The sequence below is a fragment of the Microtus pennsylvanicus genome, chromosome 2 (genome assembly GCF_037038515.1).
Source record: "Microtus pennsylvanicus isolate mMicPen1 chromosome 2, mMicPen1.hap1, whole genome shotgun sequence".
Lineage (NCBI taxonomy): Eukaryota > Metazoa > Chordata > Mammalia > Rodentia > Cricetidae > Microtus > Microtus pennsylvanicus.
In genome coordinates this window covers 10,609,233-10,627,880 of record NC_134580.1, presented here as the reverse complement: position 1 = coordinate 10,627,880, position 18,648 = coordinate 10,609,233, and the positions used below count along the sequence as shown (strand labels likewise).

Here is an 18,648-nt window from a genome sequence, read left to right as displayed (position 1 = left end):
CCTGTTCGAACAAGAAAAAAAGATGATGGTACAAACTATTACATTGCCACATGCTTGTCATCCCAGCATTTCAACACCCGGGAGGAGCCAGGAGGATTATAAATTAAAGGCTTCTCTCTTGCATATTGTTCAAGGCAAGCCTGGGCTATATAAGACCCTATCTCAAACAAAAAAGCTGGGAAGGTCATACAACCATAACCAATGTAAGGTTTGTCAAAGTATTCTAACATCTAGGAAGCGGAGGCAGGAGGATTGAAAATATGAAGCCAAGGCTAGAGAGTTGGCTCAGTGGTTAAGAGCGCTTGCCATTCTTGCAAAGGACTTGGTTCACTTCTTTGCACTCACATGGCCATTCACAACCATCTATAACTCCTGCTCTAGGAAGTCTGATGCCCTCTTCTGCCCTCTCAGAGACCATAGTGCAGATAGACGTGCAGGCAAACATTCATACACATAATAAAGTATATAAATCTGAAAATTTGGCATCAAACTGCATAGTGAAATTTTTATCTCAAAAAACATGTAGAAGGCAGGGAAGAATCACTTGAATTCAAGGCCAGCCTGGCTTACAGAATGAATTCCAGGTCAGCCAGGACTACATTTGAAGCTTGTCTCAAAACAAAATGAGCTGAAAGATGGTTCAGTGGTTAAGTGTGTATACTGTATACTGCTCTTACAAGAGGCCCTGAGTTCAGCTCTCTGCACCCACACTGGGTGGCGCACAACTCCCTGTAACTCCAGCTCAGAGGATCATTAGCTCCTCTGGCCTCTGAGGGAATCAGCATTCATGTATGGTGTGTGTGTGTGTATATATATATACACCCCATACACAGATAATTTAAGATAAATAGATGCACATTAAGAACAAGGGGGACCAGGCAGCCAGCACTCGGGAGGCAGAGGAGGGCGGGTCTCTTAGAGTTCAAGGCCAGCCAGGTCTACAAAGCCGGTGCCAGGATAGGCTGCAAAGCTATACAGAGAAACCTTGTCTCAAAAAACAAAACAACAAAAGAAAACACAAGAACTTCTGTGCCTCCTGCAGCTCCAACACTAAAAACCAATCATAAAATTGTGTTTGGGCTACAGAGGTGGCTCCTTGACTGAGAATATATGCTGCTCTTGCAGAGGGTCCAGGTTCAGCACCCACCTGGGGCTCACAAGAACCTGTAACTCAAGTTCCAGGAGATTCCACACACTGTTCTGACCTCCATGGGCTCCTGAACAGCACAGGCTACATGAAGGGTTGAGTGAAAATCTGTTGCGGGGGAGGGAGAGGCAAATTATTACAAAATAAAAACGACTATTTACATTCAACTTGGTGATGCTACAAGTCCCAGCCAGAACAGTTAACCAAGAAATAAAGGCAACTGAATAAAATGTCTAAAACTCTTGTTCGCATATGTGCAAGTTTAATAGTGGTGTGGGTGTGCGGTGTAGACCAGGACAGTGGAGTGGGTGTGCGGTGTAGACCAGCAGGACAGTGGTGTGGGTGTGCGGTGTAGACCAGCAGGACAGTGGAGTGGGTGTGTGGTGTAGACCAGCAGGACAGTGGTGTGGGTGTGTGGTGTAGACCAGCAGGACAGTGGAGTGGGTGTGCGGTGTAGACCAGGACAGTGGAGTGGGTGTGCGGTGTAGACCAGCAGGACAGTGGAGTGGGTGTGTGGTGTAGACCAGCAGGACAGTGGTGTGGGTGTGTGGTGTAGACCAGCAGGTAGGTGGAGTGGGTGTGCAGTGTAGACCAGCAGGACAGTGGAGTGAGTGTGCAGTGTAGACCAGCAGGACAGTGGAGTGGGTGTGCGGTGTAGACCAGGACAGTGGAGTGGGTGTGCGGTGTAGACCAGCAGGACAGTGGAGTGGGTGTGCGGTGTAGACCAGCAGGACAGTGGAGTGGGTGTGTGGTGTAGACCAGCAGGACAGTGGAGTGGGTGTGTGGTGTAGACCAGCAGGACAGTGGAGTGGGTGTGCGGTGTAGACCAGGACAGTGGAGTGGGTGTGCGGTGTAGACCAGGACAGTGGAGTGGGTGTGTGGTGTAGACCAGCAGGACAGTGGAGTGGGTGTGCAGTGTAGACCAGCAGGACAGTGGTGTGGGTGTGCGGTGTAGACCAGGACAGTGGTGTGGGTGTGCAGTGTAGACCAGCAGGACAGTGGAGTGGGTGTGCGGTGTAGACCAGCAGGGCAGTGGAGTGAGTGTGCAGTGTAGACCAGGACAGTGGAGTGGGTGTGCAGTGTAGACCAGGACAGTGGAGTGGGTGTGCAGTGTAGACCAGGACAGTGGAGTGGGTGTGCGGTGTAGACCAGCAGGACAGTGGAGTGGGTGTGCGGTGTAGACCAGGACAGTGGAGTGGGTGTGCGGTGTAGACCAGCAGAACAGTGGAGTGGGTGTGCGGTGTAGACCAGGACAGTGGAGTGGGTGTGCGGTGTAGACCAGCAGGACAGTGGAGTGGGTGTGCGGTGTAGACCAGCAGGACAGTGGAGTGGGTGTGCGGTGTAGACCAGCAGGACAGTGGAGTGGGTGTGCGGTGTAGACCAGGACAGTGGAGTGGGTGTGCAGTGTAGACCAGCAGGACAGTGGAGTGGGTGTGTGGTGTAGACCAGCAGGACAGTGGAGTGGGTGTGCGGTGTAGACCAGGACAGTGGTGTGGGTGTGCAGTGTAGACCAGGACAGTGGAGTGGGTAAGTGCACTTGCCACAAAGCCAAGGACCTGAGTCTGATCCCTGGAACCCACATAGGTGAAAATGACTCCCTCGGGTTGTCCTCAGGCCTCTTGTGCACACCAAGATACACATACAAATAAGTGTGAGAAGTACATGGTGGCTTTGAGGGCAGTATGGGGCCTCTTGGGCTGTTTGGTCCATTTTGATTTTACGGAGATAATCTCATATAGCCCAATGTGACCGTCCACCATTTTTCCCCTGCTCCTCCAAGGACCAGGATTACAGTCGCTTGTCACTGTCCATGTCTAGTGTTGGCATCTGGGTTCTAGGCGACTCCCATGTACTGATGGCCAACAAAAGGCTGGAGAAGGCGATGCCAGTGAGTGGCAACTGTGTGCTTCTGCTGCTGCCCCTAGAACTAGCTCCAAGTCTGTTTCCTAAGGGCTTGTACCCTGCAGTCGAGATCTTGCTTTCCTTTGTGTGTGCGCACTTGCATCCACCACCACCTCACCTCTGTCTCGTGCACCCCCTCTCATCTGAATGCTGGTGGAAGCCAGAGGTGTCAGGTCTCCTGGAGCTGGGATTACAAACATCTGTGAGCCACTCCACATGGGTAATGGACTCAAACTCAGGGTTTCTACAAGAGCAGTACATAGATTACTCTCCAGCCCTGGGGTTTCTGTTGTTTGTTCTTCAGTTCAAAGATAATTTGAATAGTCTCCTCCCTCTGGACTCCTACGTGGGGCCTTATCTGTCTGCATCAGGGCCTCCTACACATAGTGGCTCACCCTGCAGACACATGGAGCCTGCTCAGCCTTCCTTCACTGATACACCAAGACCCTTAGCTACAAGCGAGAGTTCAAGTGCAGAGCAAGCCTTGTGCAGGTCAGAGACACTGGGAACCAGGTGCAGAGTTGGCAAGGAAAACAGACTTCTGAGGGCTGAGAGCGGCTTTGTTCTTCTTGTCCTTGTTCTGCTCCAGTCTTCTGTGTTCTGTTCATCTACCCTGTTTTCCTTCCTCTTTCCTGAGGACTTCCTTCTACGTCTTTCCTAGTGTTTTCCTTCTCCCTTCTTATTTTTTCTCCTTACAGCTTATATACCCCAGCAAAATCAAGAAGTATAAAGATTTTAAGTGGGTGCTTACAATGACTACAAGTAAAAACCATGTTTTCCATATCCCTACATGATTAAACATTTTACATATTAAAAGTGAAAAATTAGTTGCCCCAAGAACCCGCATACATTCATGTCCAGCAGCTTGTTACAGATTAACAGTGTGAGCAAGCAAGGTATTTTTCTCAGCCAGTTCTTTGACTGGCAGGCTGTATTTCATGGTTACAAAGAAAGAACCAATCATTGTCTAAGACTATATAAGTCTTGAATCACAAATCTAAAGTTTTATATATGAAAAACAATACCCCCTCATCAACAGTTTTTTAGACCAGGAAGCTGAGGACAAATGGGCACAAGGGATGGTCATCTTTGATCACCAACCCATCCTAACAAGAAAGGCGCGCCAGCCAATAGCTGGGCTGCTTTGTTCTTCCCTGACAGTGACGAGTCCCTCACTCAACTCTGCCTTTCTAAACTCCAGTTAACCCAAGCTTTTCACCTCAAAGCTATTAGCAAAAACATCTTTCTTTTAACATTGAATGCTTTATTGAGGCATAACAAATATATGAAAAATTACACATGTAACATAACATAAACAAAAACAACCAAATCTTATTAACAATTCTATATGTCTAAATTCTTTCTAAAGGTGGTGGTTGAATCACTAATCTGGCCCAGCAGCAATGCTTGGGGAAAGTCAGTCACTATTATTGTAAGTACCAGTACCACTGCCTAGTGGGGGGCTAGAGACCCCCAAGAGTTTTTCTACAGCCCATAGACAGGGATGTGGTGGACATGGAGTCCTCAGGGCTTTGCCTCTCCACGGCTCACTCGGGTGTGGCTTTGCCAACTGCCTAGCTGTGTTCCATGAGTTCCAACATTGCCTGTTGCTCCCCTCACTTGGTCCCCAACATTCAAGGACACCTCAACCTGTGACTGACAGGTGGTGGGAGGCAGAGCCAGGTCTGAGAGCAGGATAGCAAAGCGTGGAGTCAGCAGAGGTCAGTAATACAGGACTGGGGTAAATACGTGGTGTCCAGTGAGGAAAGCAGCATTACTGCATCATGCAGCGGGACCGTGGGTCACTGCCCAATTCAGGACCAAGAAAAATCAGGGCTTCCCAGGAGCTTGGGACCCAGACCTCCCTCCCACCTAAGGGCCCACCTTGTCTGTTCATTGATGTCTTCTGTTGCTAGGGCTTCTCCTGGCACTGAACCTGGAGGTTGGAGTCCTCTTGGCCTTCCTGGCAATCCAGCCTGGGCAAACTTCAAAGACAGTAGCTGCAGCTTTCACCTTCTGGCCACGGACACTGGGAGGGGTGGCACAGGTGGCCCCTACCCGCAGGTTCAGCCCAATGAGCCACCTGAGGAGGAAAGAGATGGGGAGCTCATTGTGGGTGGCATGCACGGGTGAGAGATTTCCCGAGGAGTATGCGGAGGGTCAGGAGCTCTGAGGCAGGGCACCAAAGACAGTCTCCACGGAGAGTTCTGGCTGGGTGGCTCGCCTCCAAGTCACTTGAAGCCTCTGATCCCTTGTGCATAAAAAGAGACAGAAACAGCAGCAGTGCTTTCCGTGTGCCAGACATTATACGGACACCTGCTAACGGTACTGAATTCTCCAGCAGCCATGGTTCTGTGGATTAGACTGCTCATCCTTTTCACAGATGGAACGTATTACATCAGAGCCTAGGCTGACCGGCCCTTAGGCTTGCTTGACCCCAGACTTGGTATTCTACTAAAACAACAAAAACAGGGACACCGGGTCTCATATAGCCCAGACGGACGTCAACTTCTGATCTTCCCGTCTCTACCTCCTGAGTGCTGGGGTTACAGATGTGGGCACACACCTGGTACTTATAAAACAGGGACACCAGCAGGCGGATCTCTGTGAGTTCGAGGCCAGCCTGGTCTACAAGAGCTAGTTCCAGGACAGGAACCAAAAGCTACAGAGAAACCCTGACTCGAAAAATCAAAAAAAACAAAAAACAGGGACACCAGGTCTCATATAGCCCAGACTGATGTCAACTTCTGATCTGGTCTCCACCTCCTGAGTGCTGGGGTTACAGATGTCTGCACACACCTGGTATTTATAAAGAATGAACCCTGGGCTTCGTGCTAGGTAAGCAATCTACCAACTGGGCTCTGTCCCCAGCCTTTGTTTTTATTTAATCCAGGCTAATCTCAAACTCCTGATCCTTCTGCCTCTACTTCCCAAGTGCTGGGATTACTGCCATGGTCACCAGCCCAGCTTCTGGTTGCTTTTTTATGTCATCGTGCCAAAAACACATATGTATTTTTTTTGGTCCCAGCTCACCAAGAGAGGACGACATCCCAACTTTATGAAGGAATCAAAAAAGCTCAGTCCACCTGCATCATTGAGTTCTCTTCAGCTTGACTCAAATGACCCACCGAGGAAGAAGGGGCCTCGGTTGGGAATTGCCTCCTCCAGACTGACCTGTAGACATGTCTATGAGGCACTATCCTGATTAATAAATAATTGAGGTAGGAGGGCCCAGTTCACCGTAGTCAGTGCCAACCTAGGAAGTTGGTCCTGGCTTGTATGGGAAAGCAAAGTGAGCAGGCCAGTCAACAGTCTCCTCGCCTGGCTCTGCCTGAGTGCAGCTCCTGCCCTGAGCTCCTGCCCTGGCTGCCCTTGATGAACTATATAATCTGTAAGCTAAACCCATGCCAAGTTGCTTTTTGATTTGTTTTGTTGTTTCTGTTTTTTGCTTGATTTTGGTTTTACTTTTTCTCATTTTTCGAGACAGGGTTTCTCTTTCTCTGTGTAGCTTTGGAGCCTGTCTTGGAACTTGCTCTGCAGCCCTGGCTGGCCTCAGACTCACAGAGATCCACCTGCTTCTGCCTCCTGAGTGCTGGAATTAAAGGCTTGCACTACTACCACCTGGCTTATTTTTGGTTTTTTAAGACAGGGTTTCTCTGTTTAGCCCTGGCTGTCTTCTTGCTCTGTAGACTGAGCTGGCTTCCAACTCAGATCCACCTGCCTCTGCCTCCCTAGTGCTGAGATTTTAAGGCCTGCACCACCGCTGCCTGACTGTTTTGAGATAGGATCTCACTATGTAGCCCTGGCTGGCCTGGCCTGTATCAATCAGGCTGGCCTCCATCTCACAAAGGTCTGCCTGCTTCTGCATCTTGACTGCTGGGACTAAAGGTTGCTGCCACTATGCCCGCCACACCGGTTGTTTTTTGGTCACAGCGTTTATCAGAGCAACAGAGAGCTAACACCATCCTAGGTACTTAGGAATAGCAATGACTTGGCAAGAGTGCCTTCATGCTTGGCTTGGAGGATCCTCACAGCCGCCCTAAGCTGGCTGGTGGTGCACAGCCACGGCACCTCCAGGGAGCTAGCTGGACTTGATGCCAGCAGTTGATGCCGCTGCGGGGGGGGCTCTGGTGGGGGTGACTACCTGTAGAGCGGGAGCAGTTGGCAGTCACAGTGGAAGGGATTGCCACTGAGGTCGATGAGCTCCAGCCCGCTGAGCCACGGCAGCGCAGGCAGGGACTGAAGTTGGTTCTTCTGCAGGCACAGGTTCCGGAGCCCTGTTCCCAGGCCCGAGAAGGCCCTGGGAGAAATCTGCAAAGAAATGCCAATTCCCGTTGTGTGCCCCTGCCAGGCAGACTGCCCCAGGTCTGCAGGGAAGGTCCATCCTCTCCAGCAGAGAGATGGAAGGCCCAAGTGGGTCCACGTGGAAAAGGCAGTTAATACCCAGCGTGATCTCATTCCAAGTCACACAATGCCCAGCTTCTGTCAGTTAGGCCTGAACCTATCATCGCCATGCCTCTTAGGGACTCTCGACAGCAGTAACTGCGCAGACTCCAGTTCTTCCATGTCCCTCGACAGGCCTCTTGCTGCCCCTGGCCTGACACCCACACCTGAACTCCCTAAGGGTTTAGGGGAATGTTTGGTTTATCTTAGGGTTCTCAAGCCCTGCCTAAAATGCTTGCCGAAGGAATGTACTCCTATGGCCTGTGCTTCCTGCCTGCCCTTCGCCCAGCACCCACCTGCTCCAGGCCACTGCTGTTCAGGAAGAGCTGCTGCAGCGACCGCCCCACAGGCTGAAAGGCCCCATCTTGCAGAGCCCTGAATGGGTTCCCCGAGAGCTGCAGCTCTGTGAGTGCCGGCAGCCCCTCCAGGGCGCCTGTGGGCACCTCTCGCAGCTGATTCCTGTCAAGATGCAGCTTCTCCAGCTCCCGAGCTGGCCCCAGCGCCCCAGGTGAAACCTGGGTGATGTGGTTTCCACTCAGGTAAAGGCAACGCAAAGCCCGCGCTCCTGCCAGGTCCCCAGGCGCCAGGCGGTCCACCGCGTTGTCCTGGAGGTGTAGCGAGAAAAGGCTGGGTAGGGCGCGCAGAGCAGCCCCCGGGACCCTCAGGAAGCGGTTGTGCTCCAGGTACAGGTAGGCGAGGCGGGGGGCCCCTTCGAGGGCTGCAGCGCTCAGGCCCGAGAGCTGGTTGTCTGAGAGGTAGAGGTAGACCAGGCGCTCCAGGCCCGCCAAGGCACCGGGCTCCAGCTCCGCGATGCCGCAGTGCTGCAAGTGCAGCGACACCAGGTGGCGCAGGCCCGGGAAGGCGGCGCGGGGCACCGAGGGGAAGTGGTTGCGCCTCAGGTCCAGGAGCTGGGTGTCGTTGGGGAAGCCGCAGGGCACAGCCCGCAGGCCGCGGCCGTCGCAAGCGCTGTGCCGCGTCTCCCCGACGCACACGCAGCCCGGAGGGCAGGGCGTGGCCGTCGCGGCCTCCCGGTGCGGGGAGCGCGGAGGGGCGCGGGGACCGGCGTCGGCCTCGACCTCGTCCTCGTCCTCCGCCGCGTCCCCGGGGCAGCGCAGGTCTGCAGGCCGCAACGCATCCAGGGCCTCGCCTCGCAACCTCCGCGGCCCCCGGCACGCGCCGTCCGAGCGCACGCGGGCGCGCACTAGCCACTCGAGCAGGGGCCGCGCGTGGCAGGCGCACCACAGCGGGTTGCCGTGCAGCCGCAGCCGGCGCAGCTGGCCCGGGCCCTGCAGCGGGGGCAGGCTACTCAGCTGGTTCCCGCGGAGGTCGAGGGTGTGCAGGCGCGGGCAGTGGGCGAAGGCCCGGGGCCCCAGAGCCTGCAGGGCCCCGTGGTCCAGGGCCAGCTCGCGCAGGCCGGGCAGCGCCAGGCCGTCCTCCTCACCCGTGTAGGTGAGCGGGTTGTGGCCCAGCTCCAGACGCGCCAGGCTGCGGGCCTGGGACAGGGCGGCCCCGGGCAGGGCCTGCAGCTCATTGTGGTGCAGGCTGAGGCGACGCAGAGCGGGCAGACCCGCCAGGGCCTCGGGGGCCAGCACGCTGAGCGCATTGTGGGACAGCTGCAGCCAGCGAGTGCGCAGAAGCCCCTGGAAGGCCATGGCGGGCAGGTAGACCAAGGCGTTGTTGGCCAAGTTAAGTGTGACCAGCGAGCCAAGGGCACCGAAGGTCCCCGGCCGCAGCTCCTCCAGCATGTTCCCCTCCAGCTCCAGCCGCCTCAGTGAGCCTAGCCCGTCCAGAGCCTCCTGGGGCAGCATGCTCAAGCGGTTGGAAGCCAGGTTGAGGAGGAGCAGGCGGCCCAGGCCTCGGAAAGCACCCTCGGCCACCAGCTCCACCTGGCAGTGCCGCAGGTCCAGATGTGTGAGGTAAGGCAGGTCCTGGAAGGCGGCTGGAGGGATGACCTTCAGCAGATTGCCTTGGAGGTCCAGCCTCTGGGTCAGCTGGGGACAGGAGCGGGAAAGGACACTGAGCTGCACGGGAACCTGAGCCTTGGCTTATCCCCGTCACCTCTCTGATTCTCTTGCCACCGAGCAGCCCTCACTGTGCTCTCTTCATTCCTGTCACTGCTCTTGGCATTCTCGCCCATGAACTCATAACTCCAAAGGGCAGAAGTATCTTCTCCCGGCACACCCCCAGTTCACCCCAGAACCTGTCGCAAAAGCAATATTTGTAGTCATGTAGATTGTAAATAAATTATATCGTTATTATGGGTTTGTTTGGTTTTGTTTTTTGAGACATGATTCTGGCTGGCCTGGAACTTGGTATGTTGACCAGGCTGGTCTTGAACTCAGTGAGATCCATCCTTCCTAAGTGCTGGGATTAGAGGTGTGAGCCATTGTTACAGGTTGTTTTTCTTCCCAGGCTCAAGGAGCGGGACTTGAGAAACCAGACATTGGGGGCAGAACCACCGGTGTGAGCCACTCTTCCCCTCTTAGCAAACTGCTAACCCATGCCAGTGTGACCCGCCTGACCTCGGGGAACCCGCCTGACCTCGGGGATGGTGTTCGGCACCTCGGTGAGGTTCTGGTGGCGGCAGGTCACGTGCCGCCTGGAGTTGTCACAGACACAGGTCTGTGGGCATCGCTGGGCAGCTATGTGCCAAGCTGGGCCCAGTAGCAACACCAAAAGCAGCAGCATGAAGACAGGGGTGGAGCTCTGGGGCCTGGGAGGAGAGGGAGGAGAGGGAGAGCTGATGTTCATGGGGCCTCTACCCTGGTGGGCACCAAACCCGATCCAGGACAACTAAGACCCCTGCAGGCCTTCATTCTCTGGGCCCAGAAAAGTGCCATGGCTTGGGCCCCTTCCCTCACCTCCCGCAGGAGCAGCTTGTAATCAGCTTTGATTTACTGAGGAGGAACTCAGATGCAGAAAATCAACCTGACTCTGCACTTCATTGGGGAGGTGCAGATGTTGAAGGACCTGAAGTTTCTGAGTGAGTCTGTCTTCTACCCAGAGACACGCTATCATGGTAAGCAGGCAGCTCAGGCTTCTTTTGTCCTCTTGTTACCTGAGGACCACACAGTTCACTGGCCTGATACAGGGGAATGGAGGACCTGGGGTTTGGACTGCACCAGGCGAGATGTATCTCCCTTGTCTGCCTACCTTTCCACCACTCCACCGCACGACTACAGTCACTGCCCATCCCATCTCACGGATGGTTGTTGCCACCGTGGCTTTCCTGTCCTGCCCTGGGCTCCACCTAGCAGCCAAGGGAATTTTCCAGACTACAGACAGGCTCCATGATACCCACAACAGAAATCTCCCAGCATCTGACTGAAGGATGTAAACATTCTCCATCACACGCCTCAGGTGGTTTGGGTACCACTGCACGGGTCCAGCACCACCTAATTCTCTCAGCTCCTCCTTTCAATATACTTGGGCCATGTGTGAATGCCGAGCTCCTTCCCTGATGCTGGGCTGAAACCTCATCCCATGGGCCTCCCCATAACTACTCCCAGGATTGTTACTGTCTGCCATTGTCTCCTTAGTCTCAGAATTCACCCCCCTTCTCGGCGCTGGTGGCTTTCTCTAGACTCTGGCTTGAGATAGGGTAGGAAGGGGGCCCGTTAGGCTGATTTCCTGAAGAGACAAAGGTCCAGGACATAGACAGCTGCCATGGATCTCTCTTCACCTGGCCCTAAAAGACTAAGCCACAGGACTGCACCAGAACAGCTACATCCCCCTTTCTTCTTTAAGGGCCACCTCTGGAGAACCTCAGGTACAAGGAAGATCCTGTGGCCTACCCCCAGCTCCTCAGAGGCACAAAAGAAGAATACGATATCATCTATGGCCACCTAGGTCATCTATGACTCCCTTGCACCCTCAGGGCCCCAAAACTCACCTCTCCATGCTGACTGGAACTGCCAGCTCTGTCTGGAGGCCCTGCACAAGGGAAAGACCAGGGACAGTCCCCAACTGGATGCCGGCACTACCCCCCCCTCCCTTGCCCATAGGCTTGGCAGCAGGGACAGAGCTGAATGGGAAGCATTGTCGGCAGCCTGGCCTAGCTGGGGCTTCCCCAGGCTGTGGGCAGGGGGTGGGAGCTCGGCTGGAGTTACAGGCTGCCTGTCCAGCACAGACCTAACAACATGGTCCGGGCCTGAGTCCTTGGCCTGGTGGGGGTGGGTGGGAGGTCTGGAGGAGCCTGCGCGTGGGTCAGTATCCCTGGGCTCCTGCAGACTCTGTGGGAGCTAGGAAGAGCTCAACAGCTGGAAGTTAGAACTACCTCACCAGGTTGCTGCAGGGGTTAAGGTAGGGAACCAGGACCCCAGGCAGGTGCTCGGAACCCTTAACTCCTTCCTGTCTGTGCCTGCACTCACACACACTGAAGCTGCACACTTTCCTTTCTGCTTCCCCAGCAGGTTACTGAGGATTACCCAAATGGATGTCTAGAGTCTGTTCGTAGTTTTAAACTGTTATAGGGTATTGTATTCTATAAACAGACCTAAGACCTAACCAGTCAGTGGTGTCTGCCTATATCCCAGCACTCAGGAGGCTGAGCTACAAGGATCACAACTTCAGGCCAGCATAAACTACATAGCAAGACTGCCCCACCCACAAACGACCAGACTTACTGGTTAATCTGAGATAGTTTAAGGTTTTCGGTTTTCTTTACTTTTTATATTTGTGCTTAGCCTGCATGGGTGCATTGCACAGTACGCATGCCTGGCACCCACTGAGGGCAAAGAGGGCACCAGACCCCCTGAACCTCCATGTGCTGGGAACTGAACCCAGGTCCTCTTCAAGAGCAGCCCGTGCTCTCAGCCCATGAGCCACCTGTCCAGCCCTGTCTTTAAAAATATCTATTTTTATCATTCCCTGCCTTTCTGTAAAATGTGGTTAGCAATAGATATGGGAATTCAAGCCCAGCCTCAGCTATACAGCAAATTAGAGGCCAACCTGAAATAACTGAAACCCTTGAAAATAAAAGGTAAGCTGGGTGGTGGTGGCACACGCCTTTTAATCTCGGCAGTGGGGAGGCAGAGGCAGGTGGATCTCTTGAGTTTGAGGTCAGCCTCGCCTACAAAGCAAGTTTCAGGACAGCTAGAGCTACACAGATAAACCCTGTCTCGAAAAGCCAAAAAACAAAACAATCTGCACCTACAGTGCATCTGGATCATATCACTCATATCTTTAAAACCCACATTTCTTTTTTTTTAAATTTATTTATTTAACTTTATTATGTTCGTTGGTATGAAGGTGTCAAATCTCATGGAACTGCATTTTCAGACACTTGTGAGCTGCCATGTGGGTACTGGGAATCGAACCCGGGTCCTCTGGAAGAGCAGTCAGTGCTCTTAACCGCTGAGCCATCTCTCCAGCCCCTAAAACCCACATTTCTGTTGACTTTTTAGCTTTCGTTTTACAGTGTGCTTGGCTTTTTGAGACGGTATTATATAACCCTCCCTGGCTGGGTCCACACTTGCTGTGCACCTAGGACTACCCTTGCAAGTGTGTGCCACCATTGAGTTCAGCTAACTTATGTATAGCTGTTTTGGTTTTTGTTTGTTTTGGTTTGGTTTTTGGCTAATTTACACGTAGTTGTTGGCTTTTTGTTTTTGTCTGTGCCCAAGAAAGGGTTTCTTTTCTTTTCTTGGTTTTTCAAGACAGGGTTTCCTCTGTAGCTTTGGAGCTTGTCCTGGAACTTGCTCTGTAGACCAGACTGGCATCGAACTCGAGAGATCCGCCTGCCTCTGCCTCCCAAGTGCTGGGATTAAAGGCATGCACCACCACTACCAGGCTCAACACAGGGTTTCTCTGTGCAACCCAATCTGTCTTGAACTCACTGTGCAGACCAGGCTGGCCTCGAACTCACAGAGATCCGCCTGCTGGTGTCCCTGTTTTATAAGTACCAGGTGTGTGCCCACATCTGTAACCCCAGCACTCAGGAGGTAGAGACGGGAAGATCAGAAGTTGACGTCCGTCTGGGCTATATGAGACCCGGTGTCCCTGTTTTTGTTGTTTTAGTAGAATACCAAGTCTGGGGTCAAGCAAGCCTAAGGGCCGGTCAGCCTAGGCTCTGATGTAATACGTTCCATCTGTGAAAAGGATGAGCAGTCTAATCCACAGAACCATGGCTGCTGAGAATCCAGTACCGTTAGCAGGTGTCCGTATAATGTCTGGCACACGGAAAGCACTGCTGCTGTTTCTGTCTCTTTTTATGCACAAGGGATCAGAGGCTTCAAGTGACTTGGAGGCGAGCCACCCAGCCAGAACTCTCCGTGGAGACTGTCTTTGGTGCCCTGCCTCAGAGCTCCTGACCCTCCGCATACTCCTCGGGAAATCTCTCACCCGTGCATGCCACCCACAATGAGCTCCCCATCTCTTTCCTCCTCAGGTGGCTCATTGGGCTGAACCTGCGGGTAGGAGCCACCTGTGCCACCCCTCCCAGTGTCCGTGGCCAGAAGGTGAAAGCTGCAGCTACTGTCTTTGAAGTTTGCCCAGGCTGGATTGCCAGGAAGGCCAAGAGGACTCCAACCTCCAGGTTCAGTGCCAGGAGAAGCCCTAGCAACAGAAGACATCAATGAACAGACAAGGTGGGCCCTTAGGTGGGAGGGAGGTCTGGGTCCCAAGCTCCTGGGAAGCCCTGATCTTTCTTGGTCCTGATTGGGCAGTGACCCACGGTCCCGCTGCATGATGCAGTAATGTCGCTTTCCTCACTGGACACCAGTATTTACCCCAGTCCTGTTTTACTGACCTCTGCTGACTCCACGCTTTGCTATCCTGCTCTCAGACCTGGCTCTGCCTCCCACCACCTGTCAGTCACAGGTTGAGGTGTCCTTGAATGTTGGGGACCATGTGAGGGGAGCAACAGGCAATGTTGGAACTCATGGAACACAGCTAGGCAGTTGGCAAAGCCACACCCGAGTGAGCCGTGGAGAGGCAAAGCCCTGAGGACTCCATGTCCACCACATCCCTGTCTATGGGCTGTAGAAAAACTCTTGGGGGTCTCTAGCCCCCCACTAGGCAGTGGTACTGGTACTTACAATAATAGTGACTGACTTTCCCCAAGCATTGCTGCTGGGCCAGATTAGTGATTCAACCACCACCTTTAGAAAGAATTTAGACATATAGAATTGTTAATAAGATTTGGTTGTTTTTGTTTGTTATGTTACATGTGTAATTTTTCATATATTTGTTATGCCTCAATAAAGCATTCAATGTTAAAAGAAAGATGTTTTTGCTAATAGCTTTGAGGTGAAAAGCTTGGGTTAACTGGAGTTTAGAAAGGCAGAGTTGAGTGAGGGACTCGTCACTGTCAGGGAAGAACAAAGCAGCCCAGCTATTGGCTGGCGCACCTTTCTTGTTAGGATGGGTTGGTGATCAAAGATGACCATCCCTTGTGCCCATTTGTCCTCAGCTTCCTGGTCTAAAAAACTGTTGATGAGGGGGTATTGTTTTTCATATATAAAACTTTAGATTTGTGATTCAAGACTTATATAGTCTTAGACAATGACTGGTTCTTTGTAACCATGAAATACAGCCTGCCAGTCAAAGAACTGGCTGAGAAGCCAGGTGGTGGTGGCGCACGCCTTTAATCCCAGCACTTGGGAGGCAGAGGCAGGCGGATCTCTGTGAGTTCGAGACCAGCCTGGTCTACAGAACTAGTTCCAGGACAGGCTCCAAAGCCACAGAGAAACCCTGTCTCTAAAAACAAAACAAACAAACAAACAAACAAACAAACAAAAAGAACTGGCTGAGAAAAATACCTTGCTTGCTCACACTGTTAATCTGTAACAAGCTGCTGGACATGAATGTATGCGGGTTCTTGGGGCAACTAATTTTTCACTTCTAATATGTAAAATGTTTAATCATGTAGGGATATGGAAAACATGGTTTTTACTTGTAGTCATTGTGAGCACCCACTTAAACTCGGGTTTATACTTCTTGATTTTGCTGGGGTATATAAGCTGTAAGGATAAAAAATAAGAAGGGAGAAGGAAAACACTAGGAAAGACGTAGAAGAAAGTCCTCAGGAAAGAGGAAGGAAAACAGGGTAGACGAACAGAACACAGAAGACTGGAGCAGAACAAGGACAAGAAGGACAAAGCCGCTCTCAGCCCTCAGAAGTCTGTTTTCCTTGCCAACTCTGCACCTGGTTCCCAGTGTCTCTAACCTGCACAAGGCTTGCTCTGCACTTGAACTCTCGCTTGTAGCTAAGTGTCTTGGTGTATCAGTGAAGGAAGGCTGAGCAGGCTCCATGTGTCTGCAGGGTGAGCCACTATGTGTAGGAGGCCCTGATGCAGACAGATAAGGCCCCACGTAGGAGTCCAGAGGGAGGAGACTATTCAAATTATCTTTGAACTGAAGAACAAACAACAGAAACCCCAGGGCTGGAGAGTAATCTATGTACTGCTCTTGTAGAAACCCCGAGTTTGAGTCCATTACCCATGTGGAGTGGCTCACAGATGTTTGTAATCCCAGCTCCAGGGGACCTGACACCTCTGGCTTCCACCAGCATTCAGATGAGAGGGGGTGCACGAGACAGAGGTGAGGTGGTGGTGGATGCAAGTGTGCGCACACACAAAGGAAAGCAAGATCTCGACTGCAGGGTACAAACCCTTAGGAAACAGACTTGGAGCTAGTTCTAGGGGCAGCAGCAGAAGCACACAGTTGCCACTCACTGGCATCGCCTTCTCCAGCCTTTTGTTGGCCATCAGTACATGGGAGTCGCCTAGAACCCAGATGCCAACACTAGACATGGACAGTGACAAGCGACTGTAATCCTGGTCCTTGGAGGAGCAGGGGAAAAATGGTGGAAGGTCACATTGGGCTATATGAGATTATCTCTGTAAAATCAAAATGGATCAAACAGCCCAAGAGGCCCCATACTGCCCTCAAAGCCACCATGTACTTTCACACTTATTTGTACGTGTATCTTGGTGTGCACAAGAGGCCTGAGGACAACCCGAGGGAGTCATTTTCACCTATGTGGGTTCCAGGGATCAGACTCAGGTCCTTGGCTTTGTGGCAAGTGCACTTACCCACTCCACTGTCCTGGTCTACACTGCACACCCACTCCACTGTCCTGGTCTACACCGCACACCCACTCCACTGTCCTGCTGGTCTACACCGCACACTCACTCCACTGTCCTGGTCTACACCGCACACCCACTCCACTGTCCTGGTCTACACCGCACACCCACTCCACTGTCCTGGTCTACACCGCACACCCACTCCACTGTCCTGGTCTACACCGCACACCCACTCCACTGTCCTGCTGGTCTACACCGCACACTCACTCCACTGTCCTGGTCTACACCGCACACCCACTCCACTGTCCTGGTCTACACCGCACACCCACTCCACTGTCTTGGTCTACACCACACACCCACTCCACTGTCCTGCTGGTCTACACCGCACACCCACTCCACTGTCCTGGTCTACACCGCACACCCACTCCACTGTCCTGCTGGTCTACACCGCACACCCACTCCACTGCCCTGCTGGTCTACACCACACACCCACTCCACTGTCCTGCTGGTCTACACCGCACACCCACTCCACTGTCCTGCTGGTCTACACCGCACACCCACTCCACTGTCCTGCTGGTCTACACCGCACACCCACACCACTGTCCTGCTGGTCTACACCGCACACCCACTCCACTGCCCTGCTGGTCTATACCACATCCCTTCCCAGTGCATGCTGGCTGGAGGTGGACTCTTCAGGGTTCATACTCCTGAGTCCAGCTCACTGTCCGAATGTTCCCTGGGCCTGATAGCCAATGGGGATTCAGTGCCTGCAGGAAGGCTGGACCACACCTGTGCTCTTGACTCGGCATGAAGCCCATCAAGCTTGGTGTGTGGTCATGAAAGGTCATTAAGGGGTGTCCCAGTAATGGTGGTAACTTTGCAGACCAACCTAGGCTCATTCCCATTGTTGTATTTATCCTGTATATTTAAGCTACCAATTTATCTCTTACTGAGCCTTCTTTTTCCCATCTGCAAATGAAGCCAGGATGCATCTCACAAGGGCACCAGCAATGAGTTAGCTATCTACAACGTGCAGTCTGGCATCTAGCGTAGAAGGCTCTCCTTCCCTCAAAGGGTGGAAGACTGAATCTCCAGAAAGGTTGGGAAGCAGAGGGTGGGCTCCTGAAGTGCTGATCTGGTCTAATGGAAAGCCTCCAGTGGATGAAGTGGGGTGTCAGGAGGGAACGCCAGGATGATGCTAGCCAGCAACTCCACCGCTCAGACTCTGAGGCCTTTAGTTCCCAACCAAGGGCAAACTGAGGCAAAAACCCCCATCTCCAAGAGGGGCTGGAGTGATGGCTCAGCAGCTAAGGGCACCAGCTTCCAGAGGAAGCAGGTTTGATTCTTAGAACCCACAAAACTTGTATCATGCACCTTATCCTGCCAGGTGTGGTGGTGCACACCTTTAATTCTAGCACTCAGGAGGCAGAGGCAGGTGGATCTCTGTTAGTTTGAGGCCAGCCGGAGCTATACAGCGAGACCATAGATCTAACCCGTTGGCAACCGTAACGTAAGCTATGTGCATCACACCTCACTAACACTAACTAGGGACAGGTGAGCTCCCAGAACCACCAATGACAACACAGCTGAGGTTGCTATGGAGACAGAGGGCAGTCTATTGCTTGTCCCTTTGTGTGTTAACTGTCTCAATACTCTCTAAAGTGGCATTAAGATGAGGCCATGTAAGTTGGACTTCAGCAAGGGATTTGTCTCATACAGGTGTGGTGCACACATCTGCAGGCCCAGCACTCAGGAGGTGAAAGTTTAGAAGTTAAGGTCAGCCTGGGCTACATAAGACCCTGTTTTTGTTGTTTTAATAGAATAACAGGAATCTGGGGGGCTGGAGAGATGGCTCAGCAGTTAAGAACACTAGCTGCTCTTCCAGAGGACCCGGGTTCAATTCCCAGCACCCACATGGCGGCTCACAACTGTCCAGTTTCAGGTGATCTGGTTACACTAATGCACATAAAATAAAGCTAAATAAATAAAGGAAAAAAAAAAAACGGCCTGGAGTCAAGCAAACCTAAGGTCCAGTCATCCCAGGCTCTCAAGTTCCAGCAATGATCACCACAGCTCCCTCTGCTCATCCGTGAAAAGGCCAGGCCAGAGCTGGAATGAAGGCCAAGCATC

At 52.7% G+C, this 18,648-nt stretch overlaps 1 protein-coding gene across 4 annotated transcripts; it reads right to left on the bottom strand.

Annotated features, from left to right (window-relative positions):
- Positions 1-4,276: 4,276 nt before the first annotated feature.
- Chadl (chondroadherin like) lies at positions 4,277-11,463 on the bottom strand. Of its 4 annotated transcripts, XM_075960075.1 has the most exons (6): positions 11,385-11,463; positions 10,034-10,205; positions 7,789-9,483; positions 7,194-7,360; positions 4,934-5,132; positions 4,280-4,734 (listed from the first exon to the last, which is right to left on the bottom strand). In XM_075960075.1, the coding sequence occupies exons 1-5, from the start codon at positions 11,390-11,392 to the stop codon at positions 4,943-4,945; spliced, it is 2,232 nt and encodes a 743-aa protein (XP_075816190.1). In that variant the 5' UTR covers positions 11,393-11,463; the 3' UTR covers positions 4,280-4,734; positions 4,934-4,942. The 4 variants fall into 4 exon arrangements, 3 of the variants coding, with proteins under 3 accessions (XP_075816192.1, XP_075816190.1, XP_075816189.1); XR_012909589.1 differs by lacking the exon at positions 7,194-7,360 and having other exon boundaries at positions 4,277-4,734; XM_075960074.1 differs by having other exon boundaries at positions 4,280-5,132.
- Positions 11,464-18,648: the final 7,185 nt, after the last annotated feature.